Source organism: Equus quagga, chromosome 12 (genome assembly GCF_021613505.1).
Source record: "Equus quagga isolate Etosha38 chromosome 12, UCLA_HA_Equagga_1.0, whole genome shotgun sequence".
In the NCBI taxonomy this organism is placed as follows: domain Eukaryota; kingdom Metazoa; phylum Chordata; class Mammalia; order Perissodactyla; family Equidae; genus Equus; species Equus quagga.
In genome coordinates, this window is record NC_060278.1 from 75,295,042 (window position 1) to 75,308,047 (window position 13,006).

The window sequence follows — 13,006 nt, forward strand, 5'->3', positions numbered from 1 at the left end:
ACTGCAGCTAATCTTACCCTGGGGTAGAATGTGGTTTTGACTTTCTGAAGACAAAATGAGAAAAACTATTTAATAATTTGTAACTCACAGACCATGTTCCCCTCTGCCTTTTATTAGAGGAGCAAGAGATGTTGCAATGGAAGCATGCTGCAAACCCCTGGCAAATAAATGTGACCAGTGAGTAGAAACTACAATTTATTCTTTTATTCCTTCCAACGCTTGGCTCCTTCTGAGTGACAGAAGAGGACAAGACCCTCATCCTCTGGAAAGCAGGGAACAATGAGTGTTCCTACTGTCCAGGGTGGACTGAGCACATGGGAAGGGGAGGGGCAGCTCCCTGAGAGAAGATGCACGGAATCGGATAAGGCTCCTCAGGGGAAGTGACACCCAAGCATAGCTTGGCAGGGTGATAAGGAGCTGGCACAGCAGACTGGAAGAAGAGAGTTTCAGGGAGAGGAAGAAGCATGTGCAAAGGCCCTGAGGCAAAAAAAGCATAATGTTCTGGAGCCTGTCAGTTAGGCTATAGTGACAAGCTGATAAATGATCACGGAAGCTCTCCCAAGATTGCCTGGTGAAAGCCATCTGAGACCAATGACTCTTCTCCCTCTAGGGAAGAGGGGTTCCTCCTGAACTTGGCTTCCCACAGGTCCAGCTGCAGGGCTGCCAAAGTCTCCAGGTACTAGGCAAGTGACTTGCCCAGCATGCTCCTGAACAGCCAGGCTGTTTAGTACCTGAACCTGGAACTAAAATTTTTGTTACCCCCATCTCCACAGGATCATTTTCATACTTGCTCAATGGACAGGGTGATCAGTGGGAGAACTGGGGTCCCTCTGCTGGAATATAGCTACAAGGTACATTGAGCTGTACCCTAGCCAAGTACATCTAACTACAGGATGCCAAGAGAGCAGAGAATCTATGTGCATGCTGATCTGTGTGAGAATGCCAGCCTGTGCCAAGTGATTGCCCCGTGTTCCCTAGAACCCTCTGCACAATGGTGGGGGCCCAGCATAGGGAGGACACTGCTACCAGGGCTGTTTCTAAGTGAACAGCCATGTTAGAGGTGAGGGACACCCCTCAGGGAGTGAGAGCTAGTTGCTGGGAGGGCTAATGACCAGGACAGACATAGTGTCTGTAAACCACCAAAGCCCAAGAGTGGGTGGGTCACCTGGTGACAAGGAGGCCTGAAATTTGCAGTCAATTAAAGCCTATGCCTAGGCAAATCACTTGGTCTCCAGAGGGCCATGTCCCAGTGGTAACCTTAGTAGGAACCTTGTGAGTGGCTCAATCCACAGACATTTTTGACTTACTGGTGAATTGATACGTCTGTAACTCCAAATAAAATGGAGAATATACTTAGGCCCTACCTAAACTCTATGTTATGGGCTGAACTGTGTCTCTCCAAAATCCCTACATTGAAGTCCTAACCCCCAGGACATCAAAATTTAACTGTATATGGATATAAGATCTTTAAAGAGATAATTAAATTAAAATGAGGTCGCTAGGGTGGGGTCTAATCCAATATGAGGGGTATCCACATAAGAGGAAGAAATCAGGACAGAGACATACAGAAAGGGAAAACCATGTGAAGACAGAGAGAGAAGAAGGCCATCTATAAGCCAAAGAGAGAGGCCTAGAAGAAACCAACCCTTGATCTCAGACTTCCAGCCTCCAGAACTGGGAGAAAACAAACTTCTGTTGTTTAAGCTGTCCAGTCTGTGGTATTTTGTTATGGCAGCCCTAGCAAACTAATATACTGTATAACAGAAAAAAAACTAGGTCTGGTGACTAGGGGCCTGACTTGGCTACCTTGAAGCAGGGTCATAGGCTCTCATCCAGTCCCCAGGTTTGAGTCAATTCTCAGACCCATATCTCCTTCAATGGAGAGAGAGCCAGCCATCTCAAGTAAGGACTCTTCAATAATATTGCAAGCACATTCTGTAAATATTCCATTTGGGACCTGCAGCTGTTTATTAGGATACCTACACAATGAGAAAAGGGAAATACCCAAAACTTTTGAGGATGATTTGACATTGGCTCTGAGATAATGCTAGTTCTTGGGGTTCCTTATTGCCACTGTGACCCATCAGAGGGTGGTAAGTAGAAACTTGGCTTCAATTTATCTCACAAAGGGCCCAGCAGGTTTGTGAAAATCTGTAGTCGCCTTCTCAGTTGTTGAGTATATAACTGGGACAGATTTACTCTGCAACTGACAGAATCCATACTTGGACTCCACGGCTCATGGAGTGAGTGCTCTTATGGTAATGAAAGGCCAGAAGGAAGTCTCTGGAGTTCCTCCTCTCCATCAAAACCATAAACCAAAAAAGCAATATTGAGCCCTAGGAGATCAAAGAGACTATGCCACCATCAAAAACTTGAAATATTCAAGAGTATTTTTTCATATAATTCTCGTATTTAATTTGTCTCTTTGGCCTAAGTAGAAGACAAATGGGTCTTGGAGAATGACAGTGGATTAATGTAGGTTTAATCAGGCAGGGATCTTCTGGAGGTGGTCTGGAGCACTGTAGCACCTAGCATCAGCAGTACAGAGTAATAAAATGTGGCGTTTCTATCCCAGTGAGCAGACAACATAGAAGCATATCCAGTGCTAAAAGTTAATGAAAACTATGGCAACCTCATAAAGACAGGCCCATTGATGGCTCAGTCTCTCAGTGACAACGGTTTGGATCACTTTGCCAGGTAAAGAATCCTGATCAGCTGTGTTACTGGCTAAGGACAAAGGGAATACATAATAAATATTAGAGGAGGGAAGATATAAACACCAGCTATTTATTTCATTAACTTGTTACCAAAGTCAGAATGATAGCATCTTCCTATAGTGTCTTCCTTGCTGTATCATGTATATATTCATGTATTAATTAAGTTTTTTGGCTTTCTGCTTCCTTACTATTTTATTCAAGGTATGTTAGTAATAGTTAACTTTATAATTTAGTCAGCAAGTTAACAAATACCAACTGTGACTGAAATACAGGAGGAATACACATCACTCAGAAATCCTGGACTTGGAGCTAGGACTCGAGACTTTGAGTTATCTCTCGTGGAGGAGATGCTGAGCACATTCCGTTGCAGTTGAGAGAGTTGTGTAGTTGGCACTAGCTTGTTATTGTTTGGAAGTTTATGGAAGAGGAAAACTTCAGTGGATATTGGTAACGTGTCCACTCACGCCAAATTTTTGACCATCCTCTCTGTGTTTTGGTAACTTCCCTTATTTTATAAGTCCCACTTTCCCAAGGTAAAAGCCAAACATTTTCCATCCCCGGGCTCACATGCAACTAGGGTATGGCCATGGGATCTAGTTTTGCCTTGCAGTAGGCTCAGAAGGAACAGCCCAGGGCTATAGCCACATGCTGGACAGTCAATCTTCTGCAGGCTGGGACAGAAGCTGATACCTGGGCTTGGGCATCACAGATGGCAGCTGCAATGGCACACATACCAAAGCTGTCCCTGTCTTGTGACTGAGGTTATGCTGTCTGTATAGCTTCAGAATGGGGCCGTCTGGTCCTCCCACGGGTGGATCCTATGAGCTACCTAATACCTTTAATCAATTTCTTCTCAGCTGAAGAGCCAGACCCTCTGGCTAGTCTCAAGCAGAAACAAAATTAAATAAAGGATATTAGGCAAGTAAGGATCTTGACCACAAAAGGTTTTGCACTGGAGACTATCGCATTTTTGTTTTCAAAAGGTCACTTTGGCAGGAGAGGTGTGGATGAATTGGAAGGAAAATCAGGAGGCCACAGCAGGAATTCAAGAGCTGACTAAGAAGTGCCATGACCAAGGGAGTGACAATGGGAAAAAGGGAAAAAATTAAGGAGAAAAAGGCAAACAACCCAATACAAAGATGGGCAAGGGCTATAAATATGCAGTTCAGTCAATAAACACATAAAAACAGAAAGATAAGTAAAAATCAAAGCACATGGGATCTTTTTTGAATTTTGGCCTGTCAGAGTGGCAGAAATTAAAAATACTAGTAACACCCAATATTGGCAAGATTAAGAGGAAAAACATTAATGAGGTAGAATTGACAGGAATTGACAGTGAAGTCTTTTAAAAAAGTTTCTTGTAACATGAACTTTTACTGAATCTGTTGAATTAACGTTTTAGGTGACCTAAAAAAGATGAGGCTCCTGGCAAATGCCTGTGCCATGCCGTTCACTGATTGAGTCTGGGAACACTCTTTGTATGCCTTTATATTATATGATTAAGGAAATGGCCTCAAAGCCATTTATGCTATTCTTTTATAAAGAAAACTCAGAGCATGAAAACTATTAATTTTATTAGAGTAATCAGCAAAGTTACCAGCCTAGAGTCTCCAGCTCACCCAGCATCATGTATTAGGCAACCATATCATGGTGACACACATTACTCACACAGATCTGGAAAGGGAAAAAGGTAAGAACTTCATGCAAATGAGAGAAGATATCCAATTTACACAAAAGCATAGCAACCTTCATTCGTCCAAACCACCAATACAGAGACAGCAATTCTTTCTGTTTTCAGGGAACATGAGACACAGAACTGAATACTGAGGAGGAAATGGGCAAGGCCTTACAGTTAGCGGCTTGAAACTGCTTTAGAAAAGGGCTTTAAGTAAGATTATGGGAACAGCTGAGAACAGGCAGTTAGATAAGTGTCTACTGGGATGTCTTTGGCTCCAAGGAAAGAGTGAAAGCATATATCCAGTTTCCATTTTCAATGCTGCTGCTCATAAACAATAGAAGGTGGCGGTATATCATTGCGTGTGTGCACTCCGTCCCTGCGGGTGTGCACAGCCTAGAAGATAATGAACCTTGATCATCTGTGAAAGGCAACCTTGTGGTAGAGATGGATGAACAGTGCTCTTACCTTTAGGAAATTAACAGTTTAGCATGAGGTTAAGCACTTACAACCAGAAGCAGTCATCTGTTTATGCTCTGGAGTTAAGCAGCAAGGTAATTTGGAGAAGAAAAGATGCTCTGGAGGTGGCAAAAAAATCAATCTTTACCAGTAAAGGGAAGAGAGAAAGGTAGGTAAACTGATTATAACACAATGTGACATGTTATAAAAGTGTTAAATGCTAGACGAGGGGAAACTGAGGAAGACTTTGGAGAAGTAATATTTGAGTTGGGTCTTAAAAGTGAAAAAGGAGTTTTCCGGACAAAAGAGAAACCTGTAAATGTAAATGTACAGAGGTATAAAGAATGCAAGTTTGCAGGAAGTAGGAAGTGAGAAGCAGGAGGAGACAAGCAGGATAGGTAAGTCATGACAGGCCTTGACCTTACCAGGAAGAGGAAAGATACAGCCACGCATGTAATTTTTCACCTGTACAAACATTTATTAAGTACCTACTGCAAGCCAGGAAATGTGCTCCATGCTGGAGATACGATAGATAATAAAAGAGGCAGCATCTGTCTTCAGTGGCTTACACGTTTGTGGAGAGACAGACATTAATCGAATGGTGTAAACAAAAGTGCAGGATGCTCGTGGGCCTGTAAGAAGGGGACCTATCGACAGGATAAGCTTCTCTGATGAGTGGACTTTGAGCAGAGAGTTGGAGGAGGCAGAGAGGAAGGGGAGGACTGGCACACCAACATGGGCCGAGGCCCCAAGATGAGCAGAAGAACAGAGCTTTGAAGTAGGAATCAAGTCTCCTATGGCTGGAGCAAGAAAGAAGGAAAAAGTGGTACAAGATGAGGCTGGGGAGGCAGCTACCTCAGAGATCCTGGCCTTCTTCCTGGGAGCCCTGGGGAAATCCTGGAGGGCTTTATGCAGAAGCACACAAGATCAGACCTGCGATTTTAAGGGATTACACCAACTGAAGTGTTGACAGCAGGTGGGGCATCGGCCACAGCAGATGCAAGGAAGCCAGCTAGGGAGTTAATGCCGGTGTCCAGGTGAGGCAGGAGCATGGACTGGTTAGTGGCAGCAGAGTAGGGACTGGCTAACGTGTGGACATCAAAAGACATGCTCAGTTAAAGGTTAACTGTTACCAGAAGTAGGAAGGAGAGGGAAGATGGTGCTTTCATACCAAGTTTACTTTCAAAGAGGGATACTGGCACAGCTGTTTTCCTAAAGAGTGAACAACACAATGTTGCGTTAGCATCATCCTGCCTCCCTCTCACCATCAACTGCACTACTTATCTCACTAAAGGAAGCCTGGCATTCATCCTGCCAGTGGTTATTTAAGGCTCCATGAGGCAAACCGAGGCTGCTCCTTGTTTGTGCTTGTTCAGTTAAATAAACCAAGTGAAACGCAAATGACAGCCTGAGAAAAATCATTTGCAACATATGTAACAGAAAAAGCATGACTATCTTTAAGGAGCTCTTAAAAACCAATAAAAGTATGTATGAACTTTAAACTAGAAATATTATAAAGAAATTGAAGTTTGAAAATACGTATATCATCAAGATATTCACTGGACCATTGTTTACAACAGTGAAAATATTAGATGCAACCTAAATGTTCCACCAATAAATCAGAGTATAGACATTTAATGGAATACTACACGGCCATTAAAAATGGTGATGTGGACTCCAAATGGTCAAAACAATCTTGAAAAATAATAACAAAGTTGAAAGACTCACACTTTCTAATTTCAAAACTTACTACAAAGCTACGGTAATCAAAATAGTGTGGTACCGGCATAAAGACAGACATATAGACCAATGAAATAGAATAGAAAGCCCAGAATAAACCTTCACATTTATGGTCAAATGATTTTTGATAAAAGTATCAAGACTATTCAGTGGGGAAAGGACAGGCTTTTCAACAAATGGTGCTGGGACAACTTACATCTGCAAAAGAATGAAGTTGGACCCCCTACGTTAAAACATATATAAACATTAACTCAAAATGGATCAAAGACCTAAATGTAAGAGTTAAATCTATAAAACTCTTACAAGAACAAATATGGAAAAGCTTCATGACATTGTATTCAGCAATAATTTCTTGGCTATAATACGAAAACCACAGGCAACAAGGGGCTGGCCCCATGGCCTAGCAGTTAAGTTCAGCATGCTCTGAGTCGGTAGCCTGGGTTTCATTCCTGGGCGGGGACCTACGCCACTTGTCAGCGGCCATGTTGTGGCAGAGACTCACATACACAATAGAGGAAGATTGCAAATCTTCCTCAAGTAAAAAGAGGAAGATTGGCAACAGATGTTAGCTCACGGTGAATCTTCCTCAGAAAAAAAAAAAAAAAGCCGAGGCAACAAAGAAAGAAGTAGATAAATTGGGTATATCAAAATCAAAATTTGTACATCAAAGAACATTATCAAAAGAATGAAAAGAGAACCGATAGAATGGGAAAAATATTTGCAACTCATATGTCTGATAAGGGATTTATATTAAGAATATATAAAGAACTCCTACAACTCAAAAACAAACAACCCAATGAAAAAATTGGCAAAGGCAACAAACTGGATAATCTGGAAAAAAATGGATAAATTCTTAGACTCATACAATCTCCCAAAACTGAATCAAGAAGAAATAGAGAATCTGAGTAGAGCAATCACAAGTAAAGAGACTGAAACAGTAATCAAAAATCTCCCAAGGAACAAAAGTCCAGGACCAGATGGGCTCTCTGGAGAATTCTACCAAACATTCAAAGAAGATTTAATACCTAGCCTTCTCAAACCATTCCGAAAAAACTGAAGACAATGGAACACTTCCTAATTCATTCTATGAGGCCAACATCACCTTGATCCCAAAACCAGACAAGGACAACACAGAGATGGAAAATTACAGGTCAATATTGCTGATGAACATAGAAGCAAAACTCCTCAACAAAATGTTGGCAAACAGAATATAGCAATACATTGAAAGGATCATACACCACAATCAAGTGAGATTTATACCAGGGACACAGTGATGGCTCAACATTCACAAATCAATCAATGTGATGCACCACATTAACAAAATGCTAAGTAAAAATCACATCATCATCTCAATAGACGCAGAGAGAGCATTTGACAAGATCCGTTTATGATAAAAACTCTCAATAAAATGGGTATAGAAGGAAAGTACCTCAACATAATAAAGGCCATATGTGACAAACTCACAGCCAACATCAGACTCAATGGGGAAAAACTGAAAGCCATCCCTCTGAGAACAGGAGCAAGACAAGGGTGCCCACTCTCACCACTCCTATTCAACACAGTACTGGAGGTTTTGGCCAGACCAATTAGGCAAGAAAAAGAAATAAAAGGTATCCAAATTGTAAAGGAAGAAGTTTGCAGATGACATGATTCTCTATATAGAAAGCCCTAAGGAATCCATTGGAAAACTATTAGAAATAATCAACAACTACAGCAAGGTTGCAGGTTACAAAAATCAGTTACATTTCTATACTCTAATAATGAACTAGGATAAAGAGAATTCAAGAATACAACCCCATTTACAACTGCAACAAAAAGAATAAAATATCTAGGAATAAATTTATCCAAGGAGGTGAAAGATCTATACATTGAAAACTATAAGACATTATTGAAAGAAATTGAAGATGACATAAAGAAATGGAAAGATATCCCATGCTCATGGATTGGAAGAATAAACATAGTTTAAATGTCCATATTACCTAAAGCAATCTACAGATTCAATGCAATCCCAGTCAGAATCCCAGTGACATTCCTCATAGAAATAACACAAAGAATCCTAAAATTTACATGGAACAACAAAAGACACTGAATAGCAATGGCAATTCTAAGAAAAGAACAAAGCTGAAGGCATCATAATCCCTGATTTCAAAATATACTACAAACCTATAGTAATCAAAACAGCATGGTACTGGCACAAAAGACACAGAGATCAATGGAACAGAAGTGAAAACCCAGCAATAAAACCACAGATCTATGGACAGCTAATCTTCGACAAAGGAGCCAAGAACATACAATGGAGAAAGGAAAAGTCTCTTCCATATATGGTGTTGGGAAAACTGGACAGCCACATGCAAAATATGAAAGTAGACTGTTATCTTACACCATACACAAAAATTAACCCAAAATGGATTAAAGATTTGAAGGTAAGACATGAAACCATAAAATTCCTAGAAGAAAATATAGGCAGTACACTCTGACATCAGTCTTAGCAGCATCTTTTCAAATATCTTGTCTACTCAGGCATGGGAAACAAAATAAACAAATGGGACTACATCAGACTAAAGAGCTTCTGGAAGGCAAAGGAAACCATGAACAAAACAAACAGACAACCCACCAACTGGGACAAAATATTTGCAAATCATATATCTGACAAGGGGTTAATCTCCAGAATATATAAAGAACTTATATAACTCAACAACAAAAAAACAAACAACCTGATCAAAAAGTGGGCAGAGGATATGGACATACATTTTTCCAAAGAAGATATACAGATGGTTAACAGGCACATGAAAAGATATTCAACATCACTATTAGGGAAATGCAAATCAAAACTACAATGAGATATCCCCTTACAACTATTAGAATGTCTATAATTACCAAGACAGAAAATAAAAAATGTTGGAGAGGATGTGGAGACAAGGGAACCCTCATGGGAATGCAAACTGGTGCAGCCACTATGGAAAACAGTATGGAGATTTCTAAAAAATTTAAAAATAGAAATATCATACGATTCAGCTATCCTACTGCTGGGTACCCAAAGAACTTGAAATCAACAATTCAAAGAGATTTATGCACCTCTGTGTTAACTGTGGCACTACTCACACTAGGCAAGATGTGGAAGCAACTCAAGTAGCCAACAACTGATGAATGGATGGAGAAGATGTGAGATATATATATATATATACACACACACATACACACACACAATGGAATACTACTCAGCCATAAAAAAGACAAAATCGTTCCATTTGTAACAACATGGATGGACCTTGAGGGAATTATGTTAAGTGAAATAAGCCAGGCAGAGAAAGACAAACACTGCATGATTTCACTCATATGTGGAAGACAAATAAACACATGGACAAGGAGAACAGATTAGTGGTTACCAGAGGGGAAGGGGGTTGGGGGGTTGGGTGAAAGGGTAAGGGGCCCCATATATATGGTGATGGATAAAAATTAGACTATTGGAGGGGCCAGCCCCATTGCCTGGTGGTTAAGTTCAGTGCTCTCTGCTTCAGTGGCCCAGGTTCACGGGTTCGGATCCCAGGTACAGATCTACACCATTCGTCAGCCATGCTGTGGCAGCGACCTACAGATAAACTAGAGGAAGACTGGCACAGATGTTAGTGCAGGGCTAATCTTCCACAAGCAAAAAAACAACAACAAAAAAGCAAATTAAAAAAAAAATTAGACTCTTGGTGGTGAGCACAATGCAGTCTATACAGAATACTTATAGATAATAATGTACCTGAAATTTCACAACGTTATAAACCACTATGACCTCAATAAAATAATAAAAAATAAATAAATAATAGGCAAAGGACATAAACAGACATTTCTCCAAAGCAGATATACAAATAGCCAATAAGCACATGAAAAGATGGTCAATATCACTACCCATTAGGGAAGTGCATTTGAAACCATAGTGAGATACCACTTCACATCTATTAGCATGGCTACTATCAAAATAACAGAAAATTCGTGTTGGCAAGATTATGGAAAAATTAGAACCCTCATGTATTGTTGGTGAGAATGTAAAATGGTGCAGTCACTATGCAAAACAGTACGGCAGTTTCTCAAAAAAACTAAACACAGAATTACCAGGTGATCCAGCGATTCTGCTTTAAGGTATATATCCAAAGAATTGAAAGCAGGAACTGAACTAGATATTTTTATACCAATGTTCACAGCAGCATTATTCACAACAGTCAAAAGGTGGAAACAATCCAACTACTCAAGCACTTCATTGACAGATGAAATACATATATATTTGTATTTATTTACTTTCTAATACATATAATATACTAGAATAGTGGTTACTAGGGGCTGGAGGAAGGAGCAATGGGGAATTACTGTTTAATGGGTAAAAGAGTTTCAGTATGGGATGATGGAAAATTTCTGGAAATGGATAGTGGTGATGGTTGCACAACAATGTGAATGCACTTAATGCCACTACATTTTATACTTAAAAATCGCTAAAATAGTAAATTTTATGTTATATATAGTTTAACACAATAAAACAAAACTTTTAAAAACAGTGATGTACATGTTTTAAAGGACTTTTATATTATGTAAGGTGGAAAAAATAGATTACAAAATTATACATACAGAAAGATGACTTTTCTGTTTAAAAACAAACTTTTTGCTCACATGAGCCCAAAAAGGCTTTGATTTTCATCTTGGGGCCAGAACTGTGTTCCCTGCCTGTGAGAGAGGCTGGGAAATTGAGTCTTTAGCTTTCTTCACCCAGTAGGAGAGGCAGGCAGGGAAGGGCTAGTTGAGGATGGGTATGGACCAAGCCACCTCCACACCAGAGATGAAGGTCTTGGAACCTTCTCCATTCCTTTTCCTTTTCCTTTTGTACCAGTTAGATTGTGAGACTAGCCAGATCTGCTGGAATACAAAGGATGCAAGCTCCTAGGGCTTTTCTCAAGATTTATACCACTACCAAATGAAAAACCTGAAAGCATCATCTAATAGAATATTGTTTGGACTGAAAATTCCACTTGTTCAAGGCTTTCGGTTTGGGTAAAATTAATGTCTGCCTACTTATCAGCTGCGACCAGGTGGACATTTCGGATCAAGTATGCCTTCAAAGGGGAGTACTTAACACAATTCTTTCCCTAAAAGATGGTGCACTGGCATAATCCAGTTCACAGCAGTGCAGCACTGTCCTCTGAGGATTAACACGAGGCTGACTGTATTTGTACCACAAAGAGCACTATGAAATGCTGACTTAAAGCAAAATAATTAAAAATACAACAATGACAGAATGGAAAGAACAGTGGGCTGGGAGTCAGAAGAGCTAGGTCTGGGGTCAGGTTCTGCCACTTGTCACTCAAGTCCTCTTTCCTTCAACATATCATTGCATCTGTATATCAGGCACTGGGCTAAGGACGGGGGCAGGGGGGCGGGATGGGGCTGAGGATGAGCTGGGAAGATGCCAAATAAACAAGATCATCTCTGTCCTCAGGATGATCTTTTACTCTGGCAAACCCCTTATCTTGCAGATCGTCAGCTTCTTCACCTATAACTCAAAGACATTACCATTCTCAAAGGGTTATTAGGAAACAGAGTAGGATATTTCAACCTCCGTGCCCTAGATATTTTGGGCCAGATAGTGGGATTTGGGATGGGAGGCCGTCCTGTGCATTGTAGGATATTTAGTGGCATCCTTGGCTCCTACTCACTAGATGCCACTAAGCTCCCTGCCATCCCTCCCACTGTAGTTATAACAACCAAACTGTCTGCAGACGTTATCAAAAGTCCCCTGGGGCAAAACCACCCCAGTTGGGAACCTCTGAAATAGGGTGACATATATGAAAGCATTTAAAAGCATAAAGCCCCAAATCAAGTCAGTATTAATGTAAATCCATTCAAAAGACTACTTGTGAACAACAACAACAAAAATCCTTTAAAGAATTTACAGTTTCCTTAGGAATGTTTTATTTTCTATTTTTATATATTTTGCCTACCATTAAAAGCCCTGCAGGGCTTTTTGGTTAATTTTCTTTACTCAAACAAAGAATCTTCATTAGAACATATTTTTTAAATGTATCACTAACATGACAGTCAGAGTCAAACATAATAGCCATCTCTACAAAGCAGAAATTTTATCCAAAATCAAAGTACTCTGTGCCTACCTTTTAAGGACAAGGGACTGGATCTTGTGAATTCTGTATTTGACGGCCTGTGCTGTTTACGAACCTCCAAGTACCGCTTAACTCTTGAATCAATGGTTTCTTTTAACAGTAAACAGACTTCCTAAAGCAAATTTAAAAATTAGATATAATTTTCTAATTTAATGCAATGCAAAGTCAACATCATGAATATTAAAAAGTCAACACTGAAGATTTCATTTTGTTTGCTTTTTTATTTAGCTACAAATGCTGAAAGGCATGTTATCTGTGCTCAT

At 40.2% G+C, this 13,006-nt stretch overlaps 1 protein-coding gene across 1 annotated transcript in view; it reads right to left on the minus strand.

Annotated features, from left to right (window-relative positions):
• Positions 1-13,006, minus strand: part of SLX4IP (SLX4 interacting protein) — a 184,871-nt gene that overhangs the window by 53,858 nt on the left and 118,007 nt on the right. The window contains exon 4 of the mRNA XM_046679070.1: positions 12,735-12,855. Coding sequence (XP_046535026.1) covers positions 12,735-12,855 — 121 coding nt within the window. The remainder of the gene's footprint in view (positions 1-12,734; positions 12,856-13,006) is intronic.